Source organism: Arvicola amphibius, chromosome 3 (genome assembly GCF_903992535.2).
Source record: "Arvicola amphibius chromosome 3, mArvAmp1.2, whole genome shotgun sequence".
In the NCBI taxonomy this organism is placed as follows: domain Eukaryota; kingdom Metazoa; phylum Chordata; class Mammalia; order Rodentia; family Cricetidae; genus Arvicola; species Arvicola amphibius.
Window position 1 is genome coordinate 138333156 of NC_052049.1, and position 26860 is coordinate 138360015.

Sequence of the window (26860 nt, forward strand, 5' to 3'; positions counted from 1 at the left end):
AAAAAAGGGGATTTTTTTTTTTCACAGCTTGGACGACACTACTACTTTTTTAAATTAAGCAGGTCACACCAGAACAACTGTCGGGTTGTTCTTTGTCTGTTTGTTTTTTGTTTGTTTCAGTCAATTACCTAAGACGCTAAAAGGAACATACCAAACCAAAGTGCATTTTACACAGTGTAAATCATTCCTATTTACAACTCTTTGCAGCCCTTTAGCTTCTCGGAGAAGTTCTTCTAACAGAAAGATCTGTCCAGGGGATGTCTCTGTTGACATTCCCCCCCCCCCTTCACGTTCCCAGTCGATTCATCTACATTCTTGTCCACTTGCCCTAGGTGCTTTCTTTTTGGGGCTTAGTTCACGTTTCTTTTCTCTTTTTCTTTCTTTTTTTTCCATCAAAATAAATAGCTAAAAAGGTCTCTAAATAGTAAGAAAGTTAACATCCCAATTAACTTCCCCATTCTCCCCCTCCCTCCCCCCTCCCCAAAGCTGGCCAGAAGAGTAAACATTCACGTCACAACAGGTAATTGTAAAGAGGACTCTGCCCCCTCGCCCGCCTAGCCAGGCAGAGGCTCAAGTTCACTGTTTACATTTTTTTTTTAACCGCGCGCTTTGTAAACAATAACGGTGACTTCTAGCTGTGTTTTGCATTTGTGAAGGACGAGAGTCCCCACTAATTTAGCAGCCTCTCTCCTTACTCCCAGCTAAGGGAGCCTCTGGCCGGAAACAAAACCGATAAGGAAAGAAAAATAATCTTCCTTAGAAGCCCGGGAGGCTGGGCCGCAGCCGGGGGAAGCGGTGTTCCGCCCATCCCGGCCTGATGGGCGGAGGCGAGCCTGTCGGAGGATTAGTGGGTCTGTGGCCACAGATTTTCAGGACCTAAGATCTGGCCCTTGCTGTGAGGCTGCAGCCTTGGCCGGCTTCACCAACGAGCAGTGTCTCTGGTCTTGAAATTGCGCAGAGTCTACGGCCCCGCCAATCCAAGCTCAGAAGACGCGTTTTTTTCTTTTTGTTTGTGTTTTCTCTGCGCAGGAAGGAATCAGGGTGTCCTGCCTATTGGATGGGAGTGCATTTCTGGGACTCTGGAGGGGCCGCTAGGCTTGGGTTAGCCCCTATGTTCTCTGGTGCCCTGGAAGGGTGAAGACAACTTTCACGTGCCTTCTGGCAAGTTTGTGGTTTGTCTTCTGGGTTCAAAACCAAAAGTTCTCCTAGGAGAGAGGATTGAAGGAAGAAGGTGGAATGGGCAAGTCAGGACAGCGGTTCTAGGTCGGAGAGGGCTGGACCCGGAGCCGGAGAAGTGGTGAGAGGGGTGGTGTAGAGGTGATCAAGAGAGAGCCCCAGCTTCTCTTGGGTCAGTGCACCGCCACCGAGTGCAAGGCGGAGGCCGGGCTGGTGAGTGTCTCGCTAGGGGTGGCAGGACTGCTTTGGCTGGTGGCTGTCTGCGAGGAAGTAGGACTGAGAGAAGGCGGCGAGTTCGAGAGCAGGGTGGGGATGGGCGCGGGTAGCGCGGGCAGCGCGGGCACTGCGGCCGGCGTGGGCTTGATGGGCACCGGGATGGCGGGCAGCGTCTGGCCCGCGGCGTGGCACAGAGGCTTCAGCGGCACTCCATAGGCGCTATAGTCGCCACTCGCCATGGAGATGGGAGTGGCCGAGTCGATCATACCCGCGGAACCATATACATGTGGCCAGCCTGTGCCCAGAGAGCTGCCCATAGTAGTCAACTGGTTGGGAAGCGGATAGGCAGCGGGAACTGGCTGCATGGCAGAGAAGGCCAGTCCCCCAGGCATCTTGTACTCCCTCGCGATGATGTTCTCGATGGCGAAGGGATGCTTGAAGCCGGAGGGCTGCGCCACACCGCCTAGGTTGTAGGCAGCTGCCGGCATCTGTGGCAGATGCGTGCCGGAGGCAGCCAGCGCGCTGAGCCGCAGCTTAGCCTGCTGCTGAAGGTACTGCGCGGCGTCCGCTGGCTTACTGGGCGCCAGGTGGTCAGACTTCAGCACCTTGAAGCGCTTGCGGCGCCGCAGGAAGCTGCCATTCTCGAACATGTCCCCGCAGCTGGGATGCAGCGCCCAGAAGCTGCCCTTCCCCGGCTGGTCCGGTCGCCGCGGGATCTTGATGAAGCAGTCGTTGAAGGAGAGGTTGTGGCGTAGGCTGTTCTGCCAGCGCTGCGTGTTCTCCCGGTAGTAGGGGAAGCGGTCCATGATGAACTTGTAGATCTCGCTGAGCGGCAACATCTTCTCCGGAGAGCTCTGGATGGCCATAGCGGTCAGCGAAATGTAGGAGTAGGGCGGCTTCTGGTCGCTGTAAGTGTTGCGGCCCGGCCGAGGCATCTTCTCGCTTGCCCACTTGCTCAGAGTCCGCACGGACGGGAGGAATGGTCGGATCTGAAAAGGGGAAGGTGATGGAGGAGAAGGGCAGCACGGGTGCAGAGACACCCGCGAGGTCACTCAGGCCCAGTCATAGATATCGGGTGTGTGTGTGGGGGGGGGGGGGGCGGATGTAATCAGGATTCGGGTGCCAGAAACTTTGCGCACCAAACTGAATGGACCCAGCCAGCAGATGTGGAGAGGGAAGGACCGCGGGGGTTGGGTGGGGGCGAGGGTTGCGGGAAAGTAAGTAGAACCTGGATTCAGGGGAGGGGACAGATAGATGCTCACCTTAAAGTTGTTCCAAGTTGCCGGTCGGCATCCGGGATAGTGCAGCTGGTGCCCGAGTCCCTTCCTGTGCGCGATCGGAGCTCAGCGTCAGGGACCAGAGACCGGAGAGATTAGCTGCGACCCTGGCTTGGGCTCAGCAGGGAGAGCTCCGCGGATCTACTGAGTGGTGCGTCCTGTCGGGGAGACGGAGCTGGGCTGCTGAGTGCTGGAGCGGACAGTGGCAGCTGCCGCTGCCTCTGGGATCCAGAGGACGCTGCTGTTTCGTACGCTGCTCCGCTGAGCTAGGTGGCTGGCTCCATGTCCACCCTCGAAACATCTGATAGTTTTAAGCGGTGACAGGAACAGAAAAGACCCCTGTAGCGGCGCTTCATTAATGTGCCACTTCTTAGCTATCGTATGACAATCGCCTTGGGAGGAGGAAGAGGAGGGGGGCAGCGGGGGCTGCAGAGGGAGGGGACTGAGGAAGAGGGGAGAGAGCCTGGCCAGCGCTGGTTTCTTTCACACCTATTTACATGGACACCTTGGCCAATAGGAATCACTTCCAGCAGAAGACGGGGCGACCCGGGAAGAGCCTCTGCCGCCCGCGGGGAGCGGGCAGCGCCCGCTGGTGTGCGTTGGGAAGGTACGAGCGGACCGGAGCGCCGCCGAGCCGGGAACCAGGCGACCATTCACGCTCTGAGCTAGCTGCCGCGCCGACGGTGTTTGACATGGAAATTGCTCGGCTGGGGTGTTGTTTCCTCCGCATTGTACCGGGTTTGTATTGTTAGCTAACTTCTAGCACAGGCTTTCTCTTGAAGGGCGACCCTTATACTTTACTTGGCACTGCTCGGGATTGGTTGGATGGGTTTTAGAATGGAAACATATGCCCCCCCCCCACCACCACCACCCCTGAGTCCTGCAAGAGGCAGGTCGAAGTTTGATTTGGCCTCAAAGCTGCACACTATAAAGCATGTCGCTTTAAAAAGGTGATAAGGTTAATAGACACATATCGACATAAATATTCGGACAGCTGGGCGGAAGAGTCTGTTTTGAATGTGTTAGGGAAATATATATATATATATATATATATATATATATATATATATATATATATATATATTATTGGTTGTGAGCGTAGCATTTAGCGGCTGAGTCATCTCTTCAAGCCAAAGTGCAAGTTTTGTTTTTTGTTTGTTTAAAGGAAAAGAAAAGAACGGAGGAGGTACTAGGCTTTTGCTTTATCAGTCTTTTAGCAATTTGATGGGCACAAGGAGGCCCAGGGGACTTTGAGACAGGCTGGCATGCAGACCTGGAGAGGGCCCGAGTTTGTCTAATCGCGGTGGGGGGGTGGGGGGGGGGGAATCTCTTCTTTTCTCCAGGTACTTAGGGACGCCTGGTGGTTTCTAGAAGTCAGCAGGTCAGCATTTTATAGTCCCTCCTTCCTCCTTTTACATGGGAATAGTTTCGTTAGAGTTTAGACCGCCCTGAAAAGACAAATAGCACCGGATGAGACCTGCGAAGGACCGGCGAGTTTTCTGGGTGGAGGTGGGAATGTGGCTCCGATCTTTGGGTCTGGTGAGGGTAGCTGGCTCCTTTGAGTTCGGATATGCCTTGTGAGGATTAAATGAATCATTATTATCATTATCATCATCATCTTCGTCGTCATCGTCATCATCAAAACTGCTATGAAATAAACAGTGCCCAGTGGCACGGCACGCAATGAGTACCAGCCACAAACTGCCACGCTTTTCAGCGCTTTCCCTGGCCTTTTTGGGTTTAAAAAGAACCCCATGCCATTGTGTTAAATACTCAGTACCTACTACAGTCTACACAGAACCGTCTTTAAAGTATGGAAGCTCTTTCCTTCTCCTTTTCTCCTCCCCCTCCCCTCCAGGAGGAGATTGAGAGTTCTGGTGTGAAGTTTGTTGCACTTTGAGTGACAGTAGAGCATCAGTCTGTGGATAGAATTTTTAAGAAGTCCTTCCAGCTTGCGAGCACGCGCGCGCGCACACCACCCTCCCACCCACCCACATAACTTCATTAACCACAGTTTCGAAGCTGGTCAATAACTCACCAAAACGTAACTTAAACACGACGAATTTAGGAGATTAAACAATTTCATTAATATTGAAATGGCTCTGGCGCCTGGGCTGCCGCGCTTTAGATGCAAGCGCACGTTTTTCAATATTAACAGAGTGCTTGAAAGAAAGACTCAAGTCACCTTCTTAATTCGGAAAAAAATAACCAGGAGGAGGAGGTGGGAGCAGGGAGGTAGGGGTGGGGGCGTTGACCTATCTCTCGGGGCAAGGCTAGAGCAGGGCAGATATATGGATTTCTTTTCGCCGAAGATTAAATCAGCAAGACCCTAGGCCCGGTTGGGCCAAGGCAGTCCTGCTGGCCTGAGCTGCGCGCTCTCACTACTGCCGCAAGGACTGAGGTTTGGGGGTGTTTCTGCGCGTGCCTGGATTAGGCTCTAGGGCTTGCGGTGGGAGGAGCTGGGAGCGCAAAGGGGTGGAGAACCCGAGGGATGTTTGAAGAAGGGTGGAGGATCTATCCAGGTCTTGCTTGTTCCAGATACAGCTGGCTTTGGAGGCACTAAAGCAAGAGTTGCTTTAGATGAAACAGGATTGTCCCGGGGTGGAAAGGTGCCGGCGTGGAAGTCCCTGAGTATTTTAAAGATAATTTTTTTTAAAGCAAACATGTGTGTGGGTTCATACTAAAATGCAAAGGTAGATGTTTATGGTGGTTGCATTCGAGATGGTAAAAGATCGTGGCTTTCCCTAAGTGACAACCAGCAAGATTCTTTCCTACACCGTAAGGGTGCGTGTTAATAGTGAGGAATGGGAGTGAACAATGTTTTCTTATTTTAACAATTGGCATTTTGTTGTCCTGCAAAAGGGGCCGTTGTGTGGCTGTCGAAATCACTGCTCAGAGCAAATGGATGATTAACTAAATTCTAAAAGTGGGGGAAAAAACTCCAAAAAAAAAAAGCCCCTAACTTGGAATAAATCTTTGTTCATCTTTCTGGGGAAAATTGTCACCACCGAGTTCATGCAATAATACTAGTAGGAATTGGTGTTTGAGGAATTTTCAAAGTCAGGCTACAGTCGAGAAAGGAGCTGGGTCTCATTGCCCGTGTTCAGGGTTAATCAGGTAAACAGAACTCAATCGCCTAAGTTTGCCTTGTGAGGTGAAAGGAACTGAGGGGCGTATTTAACTGATGGGCATTTCTACAAGTTCTACCTCGGGTGCTGTCAGAGATCTTCAAAGTCCCAGGGAGGGAAGGAGCAGTTGCAAGCTGTTTAAGGAATCTCGACTGCTATAATAAAGAGGAGTGCGTTCCAGAAATCTTGAAAAAGTGCATCAGAGTCTATTGTACAAAACCCAAAGCCAACAGAAGCTAGTGGATGTGGGAGGGGGGCAACATCCGACCCGGGGACTTAAAGGGTTGTTGGGAAAACTGTATAAAATACACACAAGTCAATTATACCCCATGTGCCAACCAAATGGAAATCCCCTCCGGCAAGGACCGTTCAGCGCCTCGTCAAGCCCACCGCCCACCACCTTTCTCCACTGAAAGTTTGCTAGAGCCTCTTTTCCCACAAGCTGGACCACACACGGCTGCAGATTTTGCAATAATTTATGCTAATTTCCCTCCATAAATCCACAATTCGCTTCAGTGGCACCCGAGTTGCTGAGGGAGTTAAAAGGAGACAGAGGGGTGACAAAAACAATATTGATTTTTGATTCCTTGTGTTGTTAAGCAGGTGTGTGTGTGTGTGTGTGTGTGTGAGAGAGAGAGAGAGAGAGAGAGAGAGAGAGAGAGAGAGAGAGAGAGAGAGAGAGAGAGAGAGAGAGAGAGAGAGAGAGAGAGAGAGAGGTGGGGTTGGGGGCTGGCTTGTGGGGGAGTAGAGGGCTCAAGGAGAGAAGGACCCTCCCCCGGAGCCATCCCCTCCCGCCAACCCACCAAACACACTCCCGAAAATAACCGCGCCACAGTTTGTTAATATTTACCAAACCGGATGGGAGGTAGAAGGAATGTACCCAGCAGCTTCTGAAGGTTTCCCAAGCGCTAAAAACGCTACCCGCCGCCCCAACTAGGAAAGTGAACTGTACTCAGCTTGCAGGAACGCGGTTGAGCCGGGCTTTGCCCAGAGTTTCTTTCCCTTATCCCTTCGCTCTCCGGTGCTACCGAGCCCCTCACCATCTCTCTTGTGGGACGCCGGCTCATCAGCTACCAGGGCTGATAGTGGGGCAGCCGAGAGAGCTGAGGACTGGAGTGCCACGGGTGCTGAGGTTTGAGGGTCTTGCGGGTCTCCCGTAGCCCGCCCCACTGTTCCTGGTCGCCCCGGGAATTTGCTGCTGAGCTCTGAGAAACCCGCGCTAACGCACCGCGCCTCTTTGTCCCATCAGTCATTCTTGACCAAATCCGCACTTTGGTGGCGTGAAACGACTTAGCTCTCTTTTCAAAAGGATTTTGTTCCTAGGGTATTCAATACTAAACAAACTTCTTCAGCTTGTCAGTGAACAATTTAAAAAAATGCAGTCCTGAGTGTCGCAGGCTGTTCGTCCTGGGCATCTGTGACCACCCCACCCCCACCCCCAGCACACCTCATCCCACCGCGCAACTTTGCCTCGCTTTCCTGTTCGGAACCACAGGACACAGAGGACTAGGACTGGCTTAGCTTTTGGTCGGGTCTCGAAAAAACACTTGCAAGTTCTAGGGATTCAGAGACTTGCACCTAGCTGGGACATGCCACAAGAAACATCCACCCTCGCTTTTCGCTGTCGACTTCCTCGGGATTTTGAGCCTGCCCTTCTCTAGTCATTAAACCCTAACCTGGCTGGAAATAAAACTGCCCACGAAGGAAGGCAGAGGAGGAGACATACACATTTAGCTCTTGTGCCAACTGTCACTCTGGTACCAACCTACCATTTCTGCCAGCGGCTCCGGGGCCCTGCTACCAAAGGAGCACACTTTTACTCAGTAGCAGGAAAAAAAAAACTGCCTGATAGGGAATTTGGGAACCATTTCGTCGGTTAGTGACTGTCACGTGGACGTAGAACCTTAATTCAGAACAGGGAGGTTAAAATCAAACTTTTGATAACTATTCTGATTTCCTAAAATCACGCTCCTCCCATCTGCCAGTTCAATCTCGCCAGTTCCTAGTAAGATTAGGATCACCAGTTGTCCTGCCCCCGACTCACTTCGCTACATACTTCCATCCCAGCATGGAAGGTTGACTTCAGGGGTGTCCCTCCTGCCGCTTAGTGCTCACCAGAAAAACTTTTCTACCAGGAAACCAAGGCCTCTGGCTGTAGCTCTCTTCCCGTTTGGGTCAGAAGAGAGAATGAGCTGAGCAACCACACGCTCCGTACATTTTGTCCATTAACTGTTGCAAGGAGGAGGGCACCGGAGGCCTCGCCTTCCTTTCAACTCCAAGCGTGAAACAAGCAGTAGCTAAAGTTGGACGCTACTCCCGCGCGCCGTCCACTCCCAGTCCCAAGAGTGGCAACCGTCCTTCACAGGGAGCAAGCATTTTCAAAGCCAGTGAAAACAGCTCCCTTCCTCTGCTCACTACAATACCCTCTTTGCTAAATACCATTGGGTGTTTGCTTTGCTTGCGGTTTGCTCAGAGACCTCACGGCTTAAAATCTTAAGTATCTAAATCAAATCTCTCCTTTGCACAAACAACTGCATAGATTTTGTCTGAGCTTTACCAAGCCTGACAGTGTGTGTCGAAAAAGCATTTGCCAGATACCCTCTGGAAGAATTTCGACTGTGTTTGGTGGCTAACTGTCCCCCCCCCCCCTTTAAGTTTTGCTTCGCGCTGTGTGAAATTGAAGGCGGAACTCCAAGCTATTATTTTTATGGGAGGGAATATTGCTAAAGCTACCTTGGTATTGAAGGGATTAACTAGCTTTTTCTCCCAGCCCCTAACTCTGGGGTTAAGACAGCAGTAGATCAACTGTATAATGTGTGCACTGTTCGCTCATTTGTACAAGCAGAACAAAGGTTGGACTAAACCAAATTGCATTGCACTTGTGAACCGAGTCCCGATGTGAAGTATCTTTTACAGCGGGGGAAAGAGAACAATTTCGTGTATGTCTAAAAGGGAGTAGTAACAAAGCCACTTTCTCCAGCAGCTCAAAGTGAAGTATCGAGGCGTGACATTCCCAGGGTGAGGAGGGACAAAGCAGGGTCAGGGGGATGAAAAAGAGAATCAAACAGCCACTTTCACATGTGTGCCCTCAACTGCTGCACCTCTCCATAATAGGAAACAAATGTTGTAAAAGCCGGGATTGCTTCCATTCATTCAAAATAGCAAATGATAGCTAAACAACATTGTCAAAACTGAATCAACTCCTGCGCAGTACCACCCAGAAAAAGGTATTGTGCTTTGTTTAATAGCGGGGTGGGGCGAACGGATTTTTTTTTTTTTTTTTTTTTTTTTTTGGTTAGGGGAGAAAAAACACTCTCTTTTCAAATCAACTTCTTTGTTAAGGATTATTTGTTTGCTTAGATTTTTTTTTTTAAAAATCAGGCTGTCTGGGTAGACACTTCATTCTTAAAATATTATGGGGGTTGCAAAAATAGTTTTTTTTTAAACTTTCAGAAAATTCACCAGCTGCTAATAAGCAGATAAATATTTTTCAACTTTCTTTGACTGTATTATGGGAGGGAGGGTTCGCTGCAATACTTTTAAAGTTTGAATAAAATTGATTCAGGGGAAGTGCAGACTTTTGAAATGAGGGATATTTTGCACCCATATTTTATTTTGATTGCAACCCTCCATGACCACCTTCTTTAATTTGTTTTGAAAACTGGCAACCTGTGGGTCGCCAGCCTTAAACCCCTGCTTTGTTTTCTTTATTCAGGCTGATGGGGGGGCTTAGGCGGGGTGGCCAGTATAGTATGGGTTTTCTTAATAGCAGAAACGGGTTTCTTTGAAAACCCCTACAGCTTTCAGATGGTTTCAGATGGTGTAACTCTCCGTGTTGCGTTGCTGAGAAGGTTAAAACTATCCATTTATTCTCTCTCTCTCTCTCTCTCCCTCCCTCCCTCCCTCCCTCCCTCCCTCCCTCCCTTCACCCTTTTTTGTGTGCACGTAACTCCCACCGAGCTGCCACCCACAAAGAGGGTTGAGAAAGAAAAGCGGAGAAAAGAAAGCCGCTGATCCTCCGGGCCTCCCCCCCAGCTAAGAACGGCTGGGGGCGGGGTTGGAGAGGCCAGTCTAGTCTTTGGAGGCTGGCAGCCCCCGGGGCAGCCCGAGTTTTTCCGCTCAGTTGAGGCTCACCTGGGACTCGGGCGGTTCACCCTGATCTCAAAACAGGATCAGAAGGTCCCGGCCTGCCGCTGTCCTGCACGTCCCCTGGATGCCCTGACAGCGCTGGGGCTCGGTTGCGGATCACAGCTGGAGATCCAGCTGCCTTGTGTGTGCCCGTCCTCTGCGTACTCCCCCCCTTTCTTTTTCACGAACCCTTTCTACCGTTTTTCCCCTCTCGAAGCCAGATTCTATTCCCTATCAAACTGTTGTCTATTCTCAGGAACGCAGCCCTGGGGGCATTCTCTAAGGCCCCCAGCAGGCCTAACTGCAAAAGGAAAAAAAGAAGGAAGCAGGGTGATGGCAGGAAGCAAAAAATCCAGACTTCCCGCCCTGACTCTCTCACCTCAACACTAGCACACCTCAGCAACTAAACAAGTAGGCCACAGCAGGTAGGTGGGCAGTGCCAGATATATCATCAACCCCCAGTTCGTTATAAGAGACCTCGGTCCGTCGACTTTGGCTGGCGTCGGTCCCTGTAACTCTAGTAGCTTACTGCCTCGACGCACATCTTTGCATTTAGTTTTATTTTCACCTAACATTTTTTATTTGGGAAAGAATTTTGAAAATAAATATTAATACGCGGCTGTCATTTTCCTCAGAAAGTACCCTCTCTATCTAGATAAATCTAGTATCCACGGAGCGTTCTAAAATCCCTAAGAGGTGATTTTCTTTGGAGCGACAACCAATTTTTTATGGCGGCCACCGCGATTTGATTGGTGGAGCTAGCTGATGGCGTCCTTTTGCCTAGGTAGGCTGTCTATTCTTCAGGACTCTTTATCCTCAATGCAGATTGGATTCACTGTCTATAACACGTATTTCCGAATAGCCAGAACTTGGGAAGTTTATCCATCTCCTTTCCTTATCCTCCATGTACCGATTTTTTTAAAATTACAAATAAAAGGACAGATACATATAAACGGGGTAAACATAGACAAGCCAGACGTTGTTCATCAAGTCCCGTTCACTAATCTCACCAGTTCCTTATATTTCTGGCCATGGTCAGTAAACCTATGTTTTCTTTTGATCAAGTCCTCTCGCACGCGACCTGTTGATGACTCGGAGTGGCAGTGCGCGGAGCTCCACGGAGAAGCCGGCTATGTAAACTGCTTGTGTATTTCATATTATCATCGCGCTATCTGGAGGCAATGTAGATTTTCTAAAGATCTAATGAATAAACAACCAGCAACTGCTGGCGGTGTAATTTACATTGTTAATGCCTACATATGTATAATAAATACGCATTTGTATGCTCTCAAACAAACTCTTTAGTTTTAAACCTGTGGTGATTTTTTTTTCCAAAAAGAAGGGGTGGGGGGAGGCCCGTCTTTTTAAGAACGCATTTCATTTCACTTCGCTGGTTAAAAAAAAAAAAAAATGGCTCTGAGTTAGAGCCTAGAAGCCGGTGCACAGTCTAGTAGTCACTCCTACCCCGCGACGAGCAAGATCCGCAGGAATGTGGCGCTCGCTGGACTCAAACAAGAAAGAGAGAGCACCTAGTAGCTTGTAGCTTCGGGATTAATGGTAACCAGAGCGCTTCCACGCGGAGTGGAACCGGGGAGAGAGACGGAGGACGATGCCGTCCTTAAACATCCAGACATCTTCCCCTAGCTGTCACCTCCCAAAGAGAAGCGTCAGTCAGTTACCCCACACATACCGCAACCTGGGTTGAGAGAAATGGGGTCGCTGGTGCGTCGACAACCCCTGGAATAAAAAGCTTCTCCTGGAATTTCCGGACTGCTGTTCCCCTGCGTGCTTCCAGAGAGCCTCTGGGACTAGCCTAGGAAAAGCGGGGAGAAAGCAGAGGGCACTGGGGAACCTGGGACTGGGGTCCTAGACAACGGCATTAGGCTAGTTCTCCCGTAGGGGGCAGAGGGCAGCAGGAGCAGGGACACACCTAGGAGCTACACCTCCTCTGGTGCAGGGTTCGGACCCAGCACCCAGCTCTTGCTTAGTGATGCTGCAGACCCTCCCTCGGCGTCCCAAGCCACCTTGTCAGGCCAGGCTTGGGCTTTTGATATCTCTCCTCTCCACCATCCAGGTGCCACTTCCTTAGCGCGCCCCAAGGCAAATGTCTTGTCTTGTCCTGGATCTGGAATACATTATTTTAATTAAGTCTTTGGCGGTTTACTTTCCTCTGAGATCTGTTCTACCGTGCAATTAGGAACGTATTGGTGCTAGCTCGTATGAATATTCAGGAGCGTGTCAATTAATTAGCAGACAGAGGAATCTCATTATGGGGCTCAAAACCCTTTTAGTGTTAAGCAGAATTAAGGGGTATTCGGCAATGCGCCGGATTAGTGAATATTTTACTGTGCACTCATTTAACTTCATTATCGCCACACTTACACTACTCTCTGATTTTATTAATTAAATTGCTCATTAATTTGGCCAAAAAGGATAAAAGTTCTAATGCGCCACTTGGAAAGTAAACTTTCGCCCTGGCTGGACTCCGCCTTCAGGGAGGGCCCTTGGCAACTTGCACAGACGTGCAACTCGCTTCTCTTTCCACGCAGTAGCTCTAGGGAGTTCAGGCTCACAGGCTCTGGACACCAGAGGTGTGTTTAGATGTCTGGAATAAAAAGCCGCGATTGCCGCGACTTTTCATTCTCTCTCATTCACTCTCCGTTTTCCTGGATTGGCCAAGAAGTCTATGTTGTCCTTAAGTATTAAAAGAATTATAGTAAACAAATAAGCCTCTTCCTCGGGGTGGTTGACTAGGGGAGGCATGGTTTGACCAGATGTCCCTGCAAAAATGCCTGGAATACAGTAGTCAGCACGCCCAGGAACCTCTGTGCCCCAAGCTAAGACCACTGATTTCATCAAGGACAGCATAGAATACATCACTGCTTACAATCGGGGGACAGCAACGCCCCCTAAATGTCTGACAACCTTAGCCTCTCTTCTGTCTGCAGCTGCGTGGGTCCACCACCAGAGCCCTGCCCCAGGTCGGAGGGCCACCTTCAGGCACCATTCGGATCCTCCAGGTGCTCTTCATACTACCTGCACCTCCCGCACCCTACCCCCAAAGGTTAGAAACACAAATATTAAAATTACTTGCACAAAGGGAACCGCTAAAGAGATCTCGAATTAATATGCATGTAAAATTAATTAGCTGCATTTCGTGACATCAAAATAAGTACCTGGGAAACAGAACACCTTCTGGGCATTGGGAACATATGCTGGAATTAGAGTTAATTGACTAATTACATAAATTAGGCATTAATTTTGCAACACATCAAGTATAAAAGATATCTCAATTAATTGTGCATAAATTACCAGGTGAAACCGGGCAGTAGTCGGTCCACGGTCCGGTTCTCAGACCTCTTTGCTCCTTAGGGTGCCAAAGCCAGGTTATATAGCCTGAGCACTGGCTGCGACAGGGTGGCGGGCTGTGGGAGCACGATTAGCACCTGAAGCAGCCTCCTGCTCAGGCTGGTGAGCTCAGGGCAAAGATCCCTCCCATACCTCATTTAAAACCAATTACATGCTGTTAGATTGATCAGATTTTGTCAGAAAGAGGAGGAATGGAGTCGGCCTTACCAATCGACCTTCTCTCTGTTTATGCATGGCCTACTCTGGTCCTTTGGTCTTCTCCTGAAGGACATTGGTGTTTTCTGGTTTGACATTGGCCTTGGGTCACTTTGGCTCAAACCAACCTCCTGCCAAGGGATGCCTGACCAGGGGTTTCCCCCGTAGACTGTATCTCAGGGACCCTCATCAGTTGAATTCCTTACCCAGGAACCTACCCTCCAGGAGGGATACCACATGATCTGAGTCACTTCAGTTTGGGAATGAGTGTAAATTAAATCCAGGAGAGGAGATACCTTAGAAACCCATCCTTATTCCTTTGGGACTGGTATGTAGGTTCTCGTGACTCCCCTTCCCACATGCCATGTGTGATCTCTTCCTTTGATAGGGCTCAATGTACAGAACCAGTATAGTATGGATGCTCAACGTGATTTTCTGTGGACTCTAAGACGGCTTCAAGGAACACACTAGTTAAAATCTCCCACAAAGAACCACTAAATGTAACATTTATTTTGCCTCTAAGACAAGTATCTTGGTGAGAAAATATTAAAGAAGTTGGTATCCTCCATTTTAAATGGAGTCAAGTTATCCCAGAGAAAAGGGGCCTTTGGGAATGAGGAAAGTTTAAAGAACGAAATAAAGGTTTCCAGTGGTCACCAATTGTCACAAGGTTCGGTTCTCTTGATCTCAAGGGATGGGGACATTATTAAGGAAAGGCAGATTTCTCGGTAACCTCTGGAGTTGTCACCACGTACTTTGTGGTTTACAGAAACTAGTTTTATTTAGATGTTTCTCCCTCTCCTCGCTCCCTTCACTCCCTTCTCTAAAGGTCTCAAGTTGGAATCTTGTTTTTATTCCAGTACAAAATGGAAGAAGAGAACAATACCTTGAGAAAGCTCCCCGCCTCAATCCCTCTAATGACATATCCCACCAAGGTGCATAGATAAGAGTCCTTACAGTGTAATCTTGATTGCCAGTGAGCCAGAGAGGGATTTGAAACCCCAAGTTTCCTGAAACACACATTCATCTTGATGGAGAGGTTTCCCTCCTAGCCAGATGCGGAAGGTACTTGAGGGAGATGTTGACAAGCGGTTAATTGTCAGCAGAACTAAAACAGACACTTTGTTTACAGTGGAGTGTGATAATGGAGAGTAAATAAAACAACAGCACTCTTTATAAAGTCCCCATCAGTGTTAAGGGGGGAAAAAGCTTGGATTGTCTCTAGGAATGAAAGAAGTGGGCACCCTGCTCAAGGGTGGATTTACCAGACCCTTGAAGCAAACAGCTGGCAATGGTGTGCCTGGCAGGGAGGCAAGCTCTCCAGATGGCCTGCTTCTTTAAAACAAGAAAAATTCCCCCAAGTTTATAGAGCTGGATTAGAAACAATTTTCTCCCAGTTATCTGAGTTTCGCATTTCTCTTAAGACATCACTCTTCCCGCATCCAATTATTTGTTTCTTAAGGGGTAACTCATTTAATGTGGAATGATTTTCAAAACAAGCCAGACAATGCCGCCTGGGTGCTTTCGTCTGCAGGAATATGTTTCTGTCTCCTGGGACTCTAATAAATTGCAGATTCTTACACTCTAGTAAACAGCTTATGATGGGCTCCATTTTATAGAACAGGAGATGGATCCTTAAAATGTTTAAACCTTAATAATTATTACCATGGTGTGTGTATGAGGAGCGTGGGGGGTACATGCTGCTATGCAAGTATACAGGTCAGAGGGCAACTTTCGGGAGGAGTCAGTTCTTCTCTACCACACAGTCTAGGAATACCTGGGCTAGAACTCAAGTGGCCAGGCTTGGGCATCAAGTGCTTTTATACACTGAGTCGTCTCCCCAGCCTAGAAAATATGTATCAATGTATCGCCCTTTCTTTCAAGGCATGGTGTGTGTGTGTGTGTGTGTGTGTGTGGTTTCCCTGCCTCGATCCTGCTAGAATGGAGGTTGGCCAGGCTAATACCTTCCTAGTAGATTTTGCCAGTTAAAGTCATGCCAATGTGCCCATCCTCTGCTTTGGCTTCATTGTGACCAGATACACAGAGAGCAGCTTGTGAAAAATAGACATTCATTGTATTTAATACAAAGTCCAGTGGAGCACAAAACAGTGACTCTAAAATCCAAGTTCAATCTCAGCACTTGGAAGGCAGAGGCTGATGGATTTCTGTGAGTTCCAGGCCAGCCTAGTCTACAAAGAGAGAAGACCTTGTCTCAAAAAACCAAAACAAACAAATCAACAAAAGACAAAGGAAAAAAGGAAGAAGAAAGAAAGGAAGAAAAAAAGGACAAAAGAAAGAAAGAATGAATTGAAAGAAAGAAAGAAAGAAAGGAAAAAGAAAGGAAAGAAAGAAAAAGAAAGATACAAAGAGGAAAAGAGAGCGAGAGAAACCTTTGGGTCACCAGCACTTCAATTAGATTTTGACCGACTATACTATCACAGAGATACATACAAAAATCCAAGGCAAAAATAATATGCAAGACTTGTTTAAGCTGCTAGAAAAATACCTTCCTTCTCCTACCTCTTTCTTAAGACAAGTTAAGAGTTTATTGAGAAAAGATTTTAATATAGTTTAAACATGAGCATTAACAGAGAGAGAGAGAGAGAGAGAGAGAGAGAGAGAAGTGCTTACCTAACACTCACAAAGACATGGATATTTTATTCCATTTTACCTCTACTATCCTCCATCAGCTATCCTGGCTTTCTTTCTTTTCTTCATCTTTTATCCTTTTGCAGCCCTAGGATTTACACTACATCACTTTACCTTATTGCCGGCAACTTTCAAATGATCTTGAGCTGCCTGTGTGTGCTTTCATTGCACCTCCTATCTTTGAAGTATTGTTAAAACATTTTAAGTCTCTATGCACTCTGAACTCTCCAAGACTTTGCCATGATCTTTGCAAAAAGTAGCCAATTATTTCAAAAGATTTACAGATGAAAACAAATGCCCTTCATTTACACCAGTGTGTACCGTCTGTACCGCTCTTTATTCCTGTGTGTGGATACAAATCTCTACCAGGAGTTCATGTTCTTCCTCCTTGAAAAAAAATGCCTTTGAGATACCTTTAAGACATCTCTTAGTATGTATCATCCAACCATGGGATCTCTCAACTCTGTTTGTCTGAGAAAATGTTCCTATTTACTTGAAATTCAAATGACCTTTTCCCGTAGTATAGAATTCTAGATGGTCTTCTTTCTTTCTCAGTATTTTGAAGTTTGTGTTCCATTGTCTTCTGGGTTGCATAGTTTCTCGTGAGAAGTCCTTATAATTCTTATTGTTTGTTCCTTTTTATACAACGAATGTTTTTCTTTTGGCTGTCTGTACGTTTTTGTTGGTGTGTTGTATAAGACTTGTTAAGGTTTTTGGCAGCTATAAGGTGTCGCCCTCATTCCCCAGCATCCGCTATCGATCTAGCTATAGATCTATCTATCTATCTATCTATCTAGCGAGCGCGAGCGAGCAGCGAGCGAGGCAGCGAGCGAGCAGCGAGCAGCGAGCGAGCAGCGAGCGAGCAGCGAGCGAGCGAGCGAGCGAGCAGCGAGCGAGCGAGCGAGCGAGCGAGCGAGCGATCTATCTAGCGATCAGCGATCGAGCGAGCAGCTAGCGAGCGAGCGATCGAGCGAGCGAGCGAGCGAGCAGCGATCGAGCGAGTAGAGCTAGAGCTATCTATCTATCTATCTATCTATCATCTCTCTATCATCTATCTATCTATCTATCTATCATCTATCTATCTATCTATCTATCTATCTATCATCTATCTATCTATCTATCTATCATCTATCTATCATCTATCTATCTATCTATCTATCTATCTATGTGTACACATGCTATGGCTCACATGTGAAGGTCGGAAGACAACTTGTGAAAATTTCTTCTCCCTCTTCCCCATGTGGATCTTGGGGACTGAACTCAGGTCATCAGGCTTGGAGGCAAGTACCTAAGATTTCTCTTTATCTGCTCGGAGTAGTAGTAGTGTAGTTGTTGTGTGCTGAGCTTGTGATTGTCCTGGTTGAGAGTCACTGAGATCCCTGACTCAATCTATAGCCCACATTTTTTCATTAAAATTAGGAAAAGGGAGCTATTATTAATTTTCCTGCCTCCCTCTTCCTTCTGGAAATTCAGTTACTTGTGTGTTTTCTGCAGAGTTATTATTTACTGTTAATTCTATCTAGCATATTTTCTTAATATAATATTTCTATGTCTAGAATTTCATTTGGGTCTTTTGGTCTCATATATGTTAATTAATCATTTTCCCTAGATCTGTTCAATTGAGTGACCTTTTTCTCCCAGTTACAGACCATATCTTTCTTCTTTCTTTTTTAGTGTTCAAACCTTTTTTATTACTCAAAAAATGCCAATCCAAATTCCCACTCCCTCCCCTCCTCCCAGTTCCCTCCCTCTCCCTCCACAGACCCTCCCACTGCACCCCTTCAACCCTAAGGGAGTGCCATGCACCCCGCCCTGTGGAAAGTCCAAGGCCCCTCCCTACTAGATCTAGGTTGAGCAAGGTTTCTATCCATAGGGAATAGGATCCCAAGAAGCTGGTATATGCAGTAGAGACAAATCTCAGTGTCACTATTAGTGGCTCATCAGTCTGTCCCAACTGCCAACCCCCTTCAGAGGGCCTTGGCTGTTCCTATGCTCATTCACTCCCAATCCAGTTGGAGTTGGTGGTCTACCATTAGCTCAAACAAACTGTCTCAGTGGATGACCCCTTCATGGTCTTGAATTCCTTGCTCATACTCTTACTCCTTCCACTCTTCAACTGGATATTGGCAGCTCAGTCCAGTGCTCAGGTGTGAGTCATTGCCTCTGTTCCCATTCTGTTGTTGGACAAAGGTTTTCTATGGTGATATTTAAGATAATCATCAATCTGACTACAGGATAAGGCTAGTTCAGACACCCTCTCCTCTATTGCTAGGGTCTTAGCTGGGGTTATCCCTGTGGGTTCTTGGGCATTTTTCTAGGGCCAGGTTTCTTGCTAACTCCATAATGGCTCCCCCAATCAAGATATCTCTTTCCTTGCTCTCATATCTGTCCTTCCTCCATCTCAACTATCCCATTCCTTCAAGTTCTCCTCAACCTCCCTTCTCCCCTTCTTTCTACCCCCTGCTCCCCTGCTCTCTCTGCTCCCAAATTTTTGTCTGATTCCAATTCCAGATGGGTCTATATATGTTTTCTTTGGATTCAACTTATTACTTAGTTTTTTCTAAGATCCTGAAGTATAGGCTTGATGCCCTTTGTTTATGACTAGTATCCACTTATGAGTCAGTACATACCATAATCGGTTTTTTTTTTGGGGGGGTCTGGGTTACCTCACTCAGGATTAGTGTTTTCTTTTTTTTTTTTTTTTTTTTTTTTTTTTTTTTTTTTTTTTAAAGATTTTATTTATTTATTATGTATACAATATTCTGTCTGTGTGTATGCCTGCAGGCCAGAAGAGGGCACCAGACCCCATTACAGATGGTTGTGAGCCACCATGTGGTTGCCTGGGAATTGAACTCAGGACCTTTGGAAGAGCAGGCAATGCTCTTAACCTCTGAGCCATCTCTCCAGCCCCAGGATTAGTGTTTTCTAATTCCATAAATTTGCATGCAAAATTCAAGATGTCATTATTTTTTACCGCTTGAGGAGTACTCTAATGTGTAGTTGTGCCACACTTTCTTTATCCATTCTTCAGTTGAGGGGCATCTAGGTTGTTTCCAGGTTCTGGCTATTGCAAATAATGCTGCTGTGAACATAGTTGAACAAATGCTTTGTAGTATGATGGGCATCTCTTGGGTATTTCTTTCTTTGCATCTTTTGATAATTATTCTAATTGTTGTCATGACAGCAAAATATTCTGACAGAAGCTACTTAAGGAAGGAAGGGTTTATCTTAATCCAGAGTTGGTTCTTTATTCTGACATGAAGTTATATGAATTTTTATGAACTAGTTCACAGCATTAATTTTAGCTCTCCACTTTGAAGATGTGACTCTTCGTAAAACACAGCCTGATGCCCTGCGCATCACAAGTCTCTCTTCCAGTTGTAAAGAGAAATGCTGCTGCTAACTTCATATCTACTCCGAACTTGTTTCTGCTTACCCCTTCCCACTGGACCTTCCCCTGACCTCACTTGTAAATCTCTCCACCTCTTGGATAGCCTTTGCAGATCTCCATTAATTTAGCTGTAAATTCTGGATGCCTAACTCTTCTTAAACTCCTATCTGAACTCAGCTTCATGTTTATACCTCTGGACTTGGTTGTGATTCTTTCTTCTTGCCTCTAATTGACCTCTAGGCAGTTGAAGGGGCGGTTGCGTGCTGAGGGCAGCTCTGGGTTGCGCAGAGGGGAAGGAAAGACCCTGCGAGAGAGGTCGCCAGCTTCTGGCTGCCGCACAGTGACCAGAGGCTCGGAGGTGGGTAGCCAAAAAGCCCCATGTTGGGCGCCAATTGAAGGGGCCTGTTCGATCGGTAGTAAAAATTAACCAGACCAGCTTAATATAAAATATTCAGCTTTAATAAACAGAAGAAAGGGAACTTACAAAACCAGGGTTTCCAGTGATCTAGGAGTGCAGGAAGGAAAAGAGGAAGGGGCAAGCACACCTGGATGTTTTATCCGTTTTTTCTGTGACCCCAGGGGGACACACCCCTAAATGGAATGTGATTAGCTGAAGTTCCCCCATCAGGCAGTTTAGCTAGAACAATGGTAAGATTTGGCACATTTGATTGCATTGCTCAGTGACCCAACCCTCCTCTGCCTGGAATAGTTTTAAGATAGATTGCACATGAATTTTCTGGTGGCTTAAAGTGGGAAGGCAAATTCCTACAGCAGGTAATTTTTCATGGTTCCCAAGAAGAACAGAACTGATAGAATGCGCACACACATACACACACACACAACATACACACACACACACACACATGCACACGCACAATTTAATGATTCAGTTGATACTGAAATAGTATAATAGCAGTTTAATCACACCTGAGAGGCTAAAAGTCCAGTAGTTGCTCCATCTGTGAAGCTGAGTGCTTGAGAATTGTCAATCTGGCAATTCCTGGCAGGTGCTGCCAATCTGGCAATCCCTGGCAAGCGCTGGTCCTCCAGTCAGTGATGGAAGCTTGGGAACTCTGTTTTGATGCTGGGATGGGAACAATCAGCAACAGCATAAACTAACTCGGTGGCAAGAAGGAAAGCCATACCCCTTTGTATCTTGGCTGCTACCTGAAGGTATCACACACATTTGGGGTGGGTCTTGCCCCATCAGTTAAAGCAGCCTGGACAATCCCCCCTCCGTTGAAGCTCCCACTGAGGCAATTCTAATTTAACAAGTTGATATTACAACCAGCCATTGCAGTGGATAAAATTTGAAGTCTATCTGTGAATATAATTTATTTTGCAAAAGCATTTCTAGGTAAATAATTCCCTCTCTAGGCAGTTAATCCAAATATTTTATTCTCTATTTTGATGTGGCACATGCCTCTTTAAATTTAAGACACGTGAAGTGCTCAGTTCTCAACCCTTGGAACAGGGAAGCTGTCAGTGTTTTCTTTTTCTCACAGGTGCCACCTTTTTCAGAGAAACCATACTTTTAAGCAAACAAGCAAGCAAGCAAACAAACAAAAAACCCACATCGTTTCTTAGACTGGAGAGATGGCTCTGTCATTAAGAGTACTGGCTGCTCTTTCAAAGGATCCAGGTTTGATTCCGAGCTGTCTGTAACTCCAGTCCCAGGGGATCTAACACCCTCCTCTGCCAGGCACTCTCTATTCCTGGAATCCTGGAAATGATCTCTTTGGCTCCCTTCACTGCTCTCCTCTTTATATAACGGGGCAGGGTTATCTTTCTAAAGCCAGGACTTACACAATCAAGGATAGTGTTAGTTCGGCAGCTTGCCTCCGAGAGAGACCCTTCTGTCTGCTCCAGGAACAGGTTACTGGCAAGCAGCCTTATCTGCCCAGCTTTTTATGTGGATGATGGGGCTCTGAACTCTGGTTCTCATGCTTGTTCTGCAAATGTTTTATCCACTGGTCCATCTTGTACAGAATGGGCAGCAGCTCCTTTATAAGCATCCAAAGCAGCAATACTGAGAATAAGAAATACTTACCATGTGGCTGAGTTAGAATGAACACCTCCCACTTCAGTGGAGAACATTCCGTACCTCTTAGAAATTACATTTTAGTCTCTTATTTCTCCCCAAACATGGTGGCAAATATTGTGATTTCCTTCTTCGAATAGTCCAATCTGTTGTAATAAATGAGTTTCACTGTTTTGTAGAGCTTTTTGAATGGACTAATTGGCGAGGTGAAGGTTTGTGGAATTAGAAACATATTAAGTTAAATGGACTCAAATATTTCTTTCCACTTATAAAGTACTTATTCAAAATAATTACTTTCATCTCTGTTGCCTGGGAGAAGAAACTTTTCCTTTATGACTTCATTGTCCTTGAATGGAAATCGCTTCCTAGAATAGTACTGTGTCTCTTGTCAGGTCTCTGTCTTTAGGGAGATATATATATTTTGAATATGTCATTACTAGACAAAGCCCCCATCTATGTGTGTTTAAAAATATCCTAATCATCAAAATTGGGTATTGTGGAATCAGTCCAGTTTGGTCCTGACTGTGAACTTCTAAGGCAGTTACAAAAAGGGAAGGTTAAACTCCTTACATCTATATATTCCTTATAGCTTTATTCTTTCTTCTGAAAATAATTTTCTTTTCTAGTTGCCCACCATGCTTAAGGACATTAAAATGCTCTTTGGATCTGGTGAGATGGCTCAGTGGCTAAAGCGTTTGCTGCCAAGCCCGACGACCTGCACTTCAATCCGTGGGCATGCAGGGTAGAAGGAGAGAACCCCAGTCTGTCAGTTGTTCCCTAGCCTCACATGTGCACCATGGCACATGTGTGCATGAGTGCACAATGTGCTAAGTGTACTCACCACACACACACACAGAGAGGGGAGAGAGGATTAAATAAATGAAATATCTAAGTAGTCTATTTTTGTGTTCTCATTTTTCTTTATTGTCAAATGAGCACTGACTACTCCACCTAAGATATTGAACTTGAAAAAAATGATAGCTTTTTAATTTTCTTTTGTTTACCTCTTAGTTAGGCTACAATTAAACTGCACTTTAGGTTTACTATTATCATTATAGGTGGATAAGTGCAGACGATTTTTCACTCCTTGTTTCTGTACCAATTAACAACAAAAGGCAAACCATCATATGGCTTGCATCCTTTGCTGTGTTTCCTTTGCTATGCTGTTACAACAAAATGAAGTGGCCTGGGCGGTGGGTGGCGCACGCCTTTAATTCCCAGCACTCGGGTCTGAGGCACGAGGCAGGCGGATTTCTGTGTAGTTCGAGACCATGCCTGTTCTACAAGAGCATAGCTCAAGGTCAGGGCTTTAAAGCTGCAGAGAAACCCTGTCTTGAAAAACCACAAAATTAACATAAAAATAAAATAAAATAAAAAAATAAAGTGGATTTCAAGTTTACCAGTTCCTTGGGAATTTCTTTTGACAAGCAACCTAAATTTTTATATTTTATATATTATGTTGTTACATTTTGCCTCTGAATGTAAATCTGTGTACTCACGTGTGTGCCTGGTGCCCAAGGAGGCCAGAAGAGGGGTGTTAGATCCCCTGGAGCTGGAGTTACAGAGGATTGTGAGCTTCTCTTTGGATGCTTGGAGTCAGAATCCCCGTCCTCTGAAGAGCAGCCAATGCTCTCAACCATGGAGCTATTTCTCTAGCTCCAAAACACTCCATTTTGAGCTTCGTGTCAAAGGCTCTCCGTGCTCGTAAGGTAGATATCAAGATGGTACAATTAAAATGAAAGTGATTTCCTTCGAGGTTCTCTGGAGGAAGGCTGAGACCTACACCCTGGGATATTGGGAGGAATCTGTTTTCATCCAGATGCTTTGCTGTTGATGTAGTCTGCTAATTGAGTTTGCTCTCTGCGTTGGCTTTAGGTGGCATTAATCTTTTCATCTGCAAACACTGCAGCTCTAGAAACATTACCTTTCTGAGTTGATCACAGGTGCTGTGTGACACGGTCCTCATCACAGGCTGGATGCTGAACGCTTATTGACTCTTGCTCTAGGAGATAAAACGATGCCCAGCATATCTTTCTCGTAAAATTACTTGCAATGCAATCCTTAAGCGTGATCAGCTGGTAGCACAGCAGGACACTTGTAAAAAGATTACTCAATATTGCTTTGCTCACAATCTTTGCTGAGATAAATATAGTTGATGTAATTATTCATCTACTAGCCAGCTATGGATGTTAGTCATTCCTATTAAAAATTGCTTTTTTAACCAAATCTGTCACACCAAGTCTTTGTTTCATTTTCTTAGGAACTGTACTTTGTGTCTACAAGAGAAATCATAAAGAGCCTATAAGTTTAATTATACAGAACAAATTGGACTGTTCCAGTATTTTCAGAAAGGATGGAATTGTATCACTAAAATATGGAATTCTGGTTTGGGGTGTGGTGGGTACATGCCTTTAATGCCAGTGCTCTCAAGGCAGAGGCAAGTGGATCTCTGTGAGTTCCAGGCCACCCGCTCTACATAATGAGTTTTGGGCCAATCAGAGCTAACTAATTGGATCCTGTCTCAAGATCAAAACCAAATGAAGTGAAACAAAGCAATATTTGAATTTCTTATTCAGGAATAAGACAATCCGGGGACACTTCATTCATACCCAGTTTTTCCTTGCATGTGTGTGTGCCCACGTGCACGCGTGTGTGTGAGTGTATGTGTTTATAATGTTGATGTATAGTGTGTATGCATGTGTATGTGTGTGTGCATGTGCTCAAAAGTTTCTGTGTGTATGAGGCAGGGATGGGACTTGGGGGTCCTGCCCCATTACTGTCTGTCCCATTCTATTGAGACAGGGTCTCTCACTGAATCTGTAGCGAGGCTGGCTGTCAGGTAGCCCAGCCACCTGCCTGTCCCTGCTCCTTGCAGTGCTGGGTTACAGGCACATGGTCAATAGCCAGCTTTTTCTGTGGTGCTGAGTTGAAACTAAGGTTCTCATGCATGCATCGCCACGTGCTTTTACCTAGTAATCCACCTCACCGACTCCTCGGTTTTCCCTTTTAAACAGCAACAGAATCTCTGAAATGTTGTGGATTTAGTAAAACACACCAGAGAAGACTTAGAGATAAGTGGTGACCAAACTAAGTGTCTATTACTATCACAGGAAGTTACTCCAAACCAGAAATCGACACAGCACGTAAGTGTAGCATCTTTAGTTTAAACACTGAGACCACTGATTTCAAGGGGAGTCATGAACATTTATGTGAGTAAAATACGATACTAAATTTCTTTTTTTTTTATGTTGAAAAAATGTATATTTAGAATTAGCCGGCTAGGCTCAGTTTAGATGATTCCAATTTTGTTGGCAACATCCAGAGCATCATAATCAGGAGCCAACCAGACATATGCCTTCTTCTCTCCGGCAGGCCTTATGAGGGTGTTGACTTTGGCCACATCGATGTCGTAGAGTTTTTTCACAGCCTGTTTGATCTGGTGCTTGTTGGCCTTGACGTCCACAATGAACACAAGTGTGTTGTTGTCTTCTATCTTCTTCATGGCTGACTCGGTGGTCAGGGGGAATTTGATGATGGCATAGTGGTCAAGCTTGTTCCTCCTGGGCGCGCTCTTCCAGGGGTATTTAGGCTGCCTTCGTAGCCGCAGGGTCTTGGGCCGACGAAAGGTGGGCGATGTGTGAATCTTCTTCTTTTTGTGGCTGTGGACACCTTTTAGCACTGCCTTCTTGGCTTTCAAGGCCTTCGCTTTAGCTTCCGCTTTGGGAGGGGCAGGAGCTTCCTTCTTTGCTTTCGGCGCCATCTTGACGGAAAAAAAAAAGCCTAAATTTCTTTAGTTGGCTCAACAATTTAGTTTTTTAGGCTATATTTATGTGCCACTCCATCCACCAAATAGCTCCTAGAATGAATGTATTTTGTGTCTTGAATCATCAGGCCTATTAAAACTGCTCTTTCCTTTTCTACATAAATATTCCTATGTAGCTGGCTGAGTAGAAAAACTACTGGCTATCCAGAAATCCTCCAACTCATAGCTTATTAATTTGTCTTGCCTTTGATAGATGACTTTAAACTTGGGAAGCTTCTTTTTAAATGTCCATTGTTCTCTAAGCATCAGTTTAAGAAGCAGGAGGTGGGAAGACATATAGCAGAGATTAAGGAAGACACCCAGTGTCAACCTCTGGCTTACACACACACACACACACACACACACACACACACACACACACACAAGGACTCTACCAACTTATGCCTCCTTCAATATCACATTTACTAAAATTGGAGTAATACAGAAAATATGAGCATAACCCTGAGCAAGAGTAAGACAAATTCACGATGCAATACAAATGCTGCCATCAAGACAGGCGCTAAGCTGAGCTTCAGGCTTAGAAGATAGTTGAAAAGGGAGCCATAATGCTTTGGGTAAATAATTTTGTGTTTGTGGGAGGGAGTCATGCAAGCATTTGAGACAGGGCCTTATCTAGCCCCTAGCTATCTTCAGATTTGCTACATAGTCCGTGCTGGTCCAGACTTTTCATATTGTTCTGATTACTGAACCTAGAGCTCACTGATTAGGTTAGGCTGACTGGCCAGTGAACTTGTGGGGGTCTCTCTGTTTCTGATCCCACAGTGCTGGGGTTACTCGTACACCTAACATGGGCGCTGGGAATCTGAACTCAGGTTCCACACGCTTGTGCACTGATCCCGTAAACCATCCTAGCTGTCTCTCCAGCCCTTAATTTATTTTCTAAAATTATAAGCATGTTGAGTTAGATGTGGTGGCATATGCCTTTAATCCTAGCACTTGAGAGGCTGAGGCTGGAGGAGTCAGAATTTGAGGCTGCAGAGCAAGGTCTTGTTCCCACAAAGAAATTGTAAGCGCAACAAACCACCATCATTATTTATCTTCTCAGAAGCCAGAGGTTGCTCATTTCCATTCACAATAGATTCTCAGTCTATCAAAATGTGCATAGTTGATGCCCAGCATTATTTGACTAGATGAACATCGGCTGTCTCTGCCATCCTTTGTTAGATCCAGATATCCTGTGCATGTACCTACCTTCTGTTCTGAAAGAAACGCCACGAAGGAGCTAACCGGAGAAAGGAAATACTCTACTGAATCGGGGGAAATTTAGTGCAGACAGTTGGTCATGCGAGAGTTACAGATGAGAGAGGCACAAAGAAAAGGAGGCAACCCCAAGATTGGGAAGAGCAGGAAGACACCCCCAGACAGAAGGGACTAAAAACAGAAGTGTCTAGCAGTCCAGATAGAATCTGACACCATTTAAGAGCTGGATGACGGACAGTAATGCCCAGGAGATTGTGGGGAAGGGAG

The 26860-nt window shown here is 46.1% G+C and overlaps 2 protein-coding genes across 2 annotated transcripts; both read right to left on the bottom strand.

The window, feature by feature from the left end:
* Positions 1-1349: 1349 nt before the first annotated feature.
* Foxb1 (forkhead box B1) lies at positions 1350-2327 on the bottom strand. Its single transcript, XM_038324531.1, has one exon. It carries the CDS (start codon positions 2325-2327, stop codon positions 1350-1352), a length of 978 nt encoding a protein of 325 aa, XP_038180459.1.
* Positions 2328-24859: 22532 nt separating this feature from the next.
* LOC119810692 (60S ribosomal protein L23a-like) lies at positions 24860-25330 on the bottom strand. Its single transcript, XM_038324297.1, has one exon. The coding sequence runs from the start codon at positions 25328-25330 to the stop codon at positions 24860-24862; it is 471 nt and encodes a 156-aa protein (XP_038180225.1).
* Positions 25331-26860: the final 1530 nt, after the last annotated feature.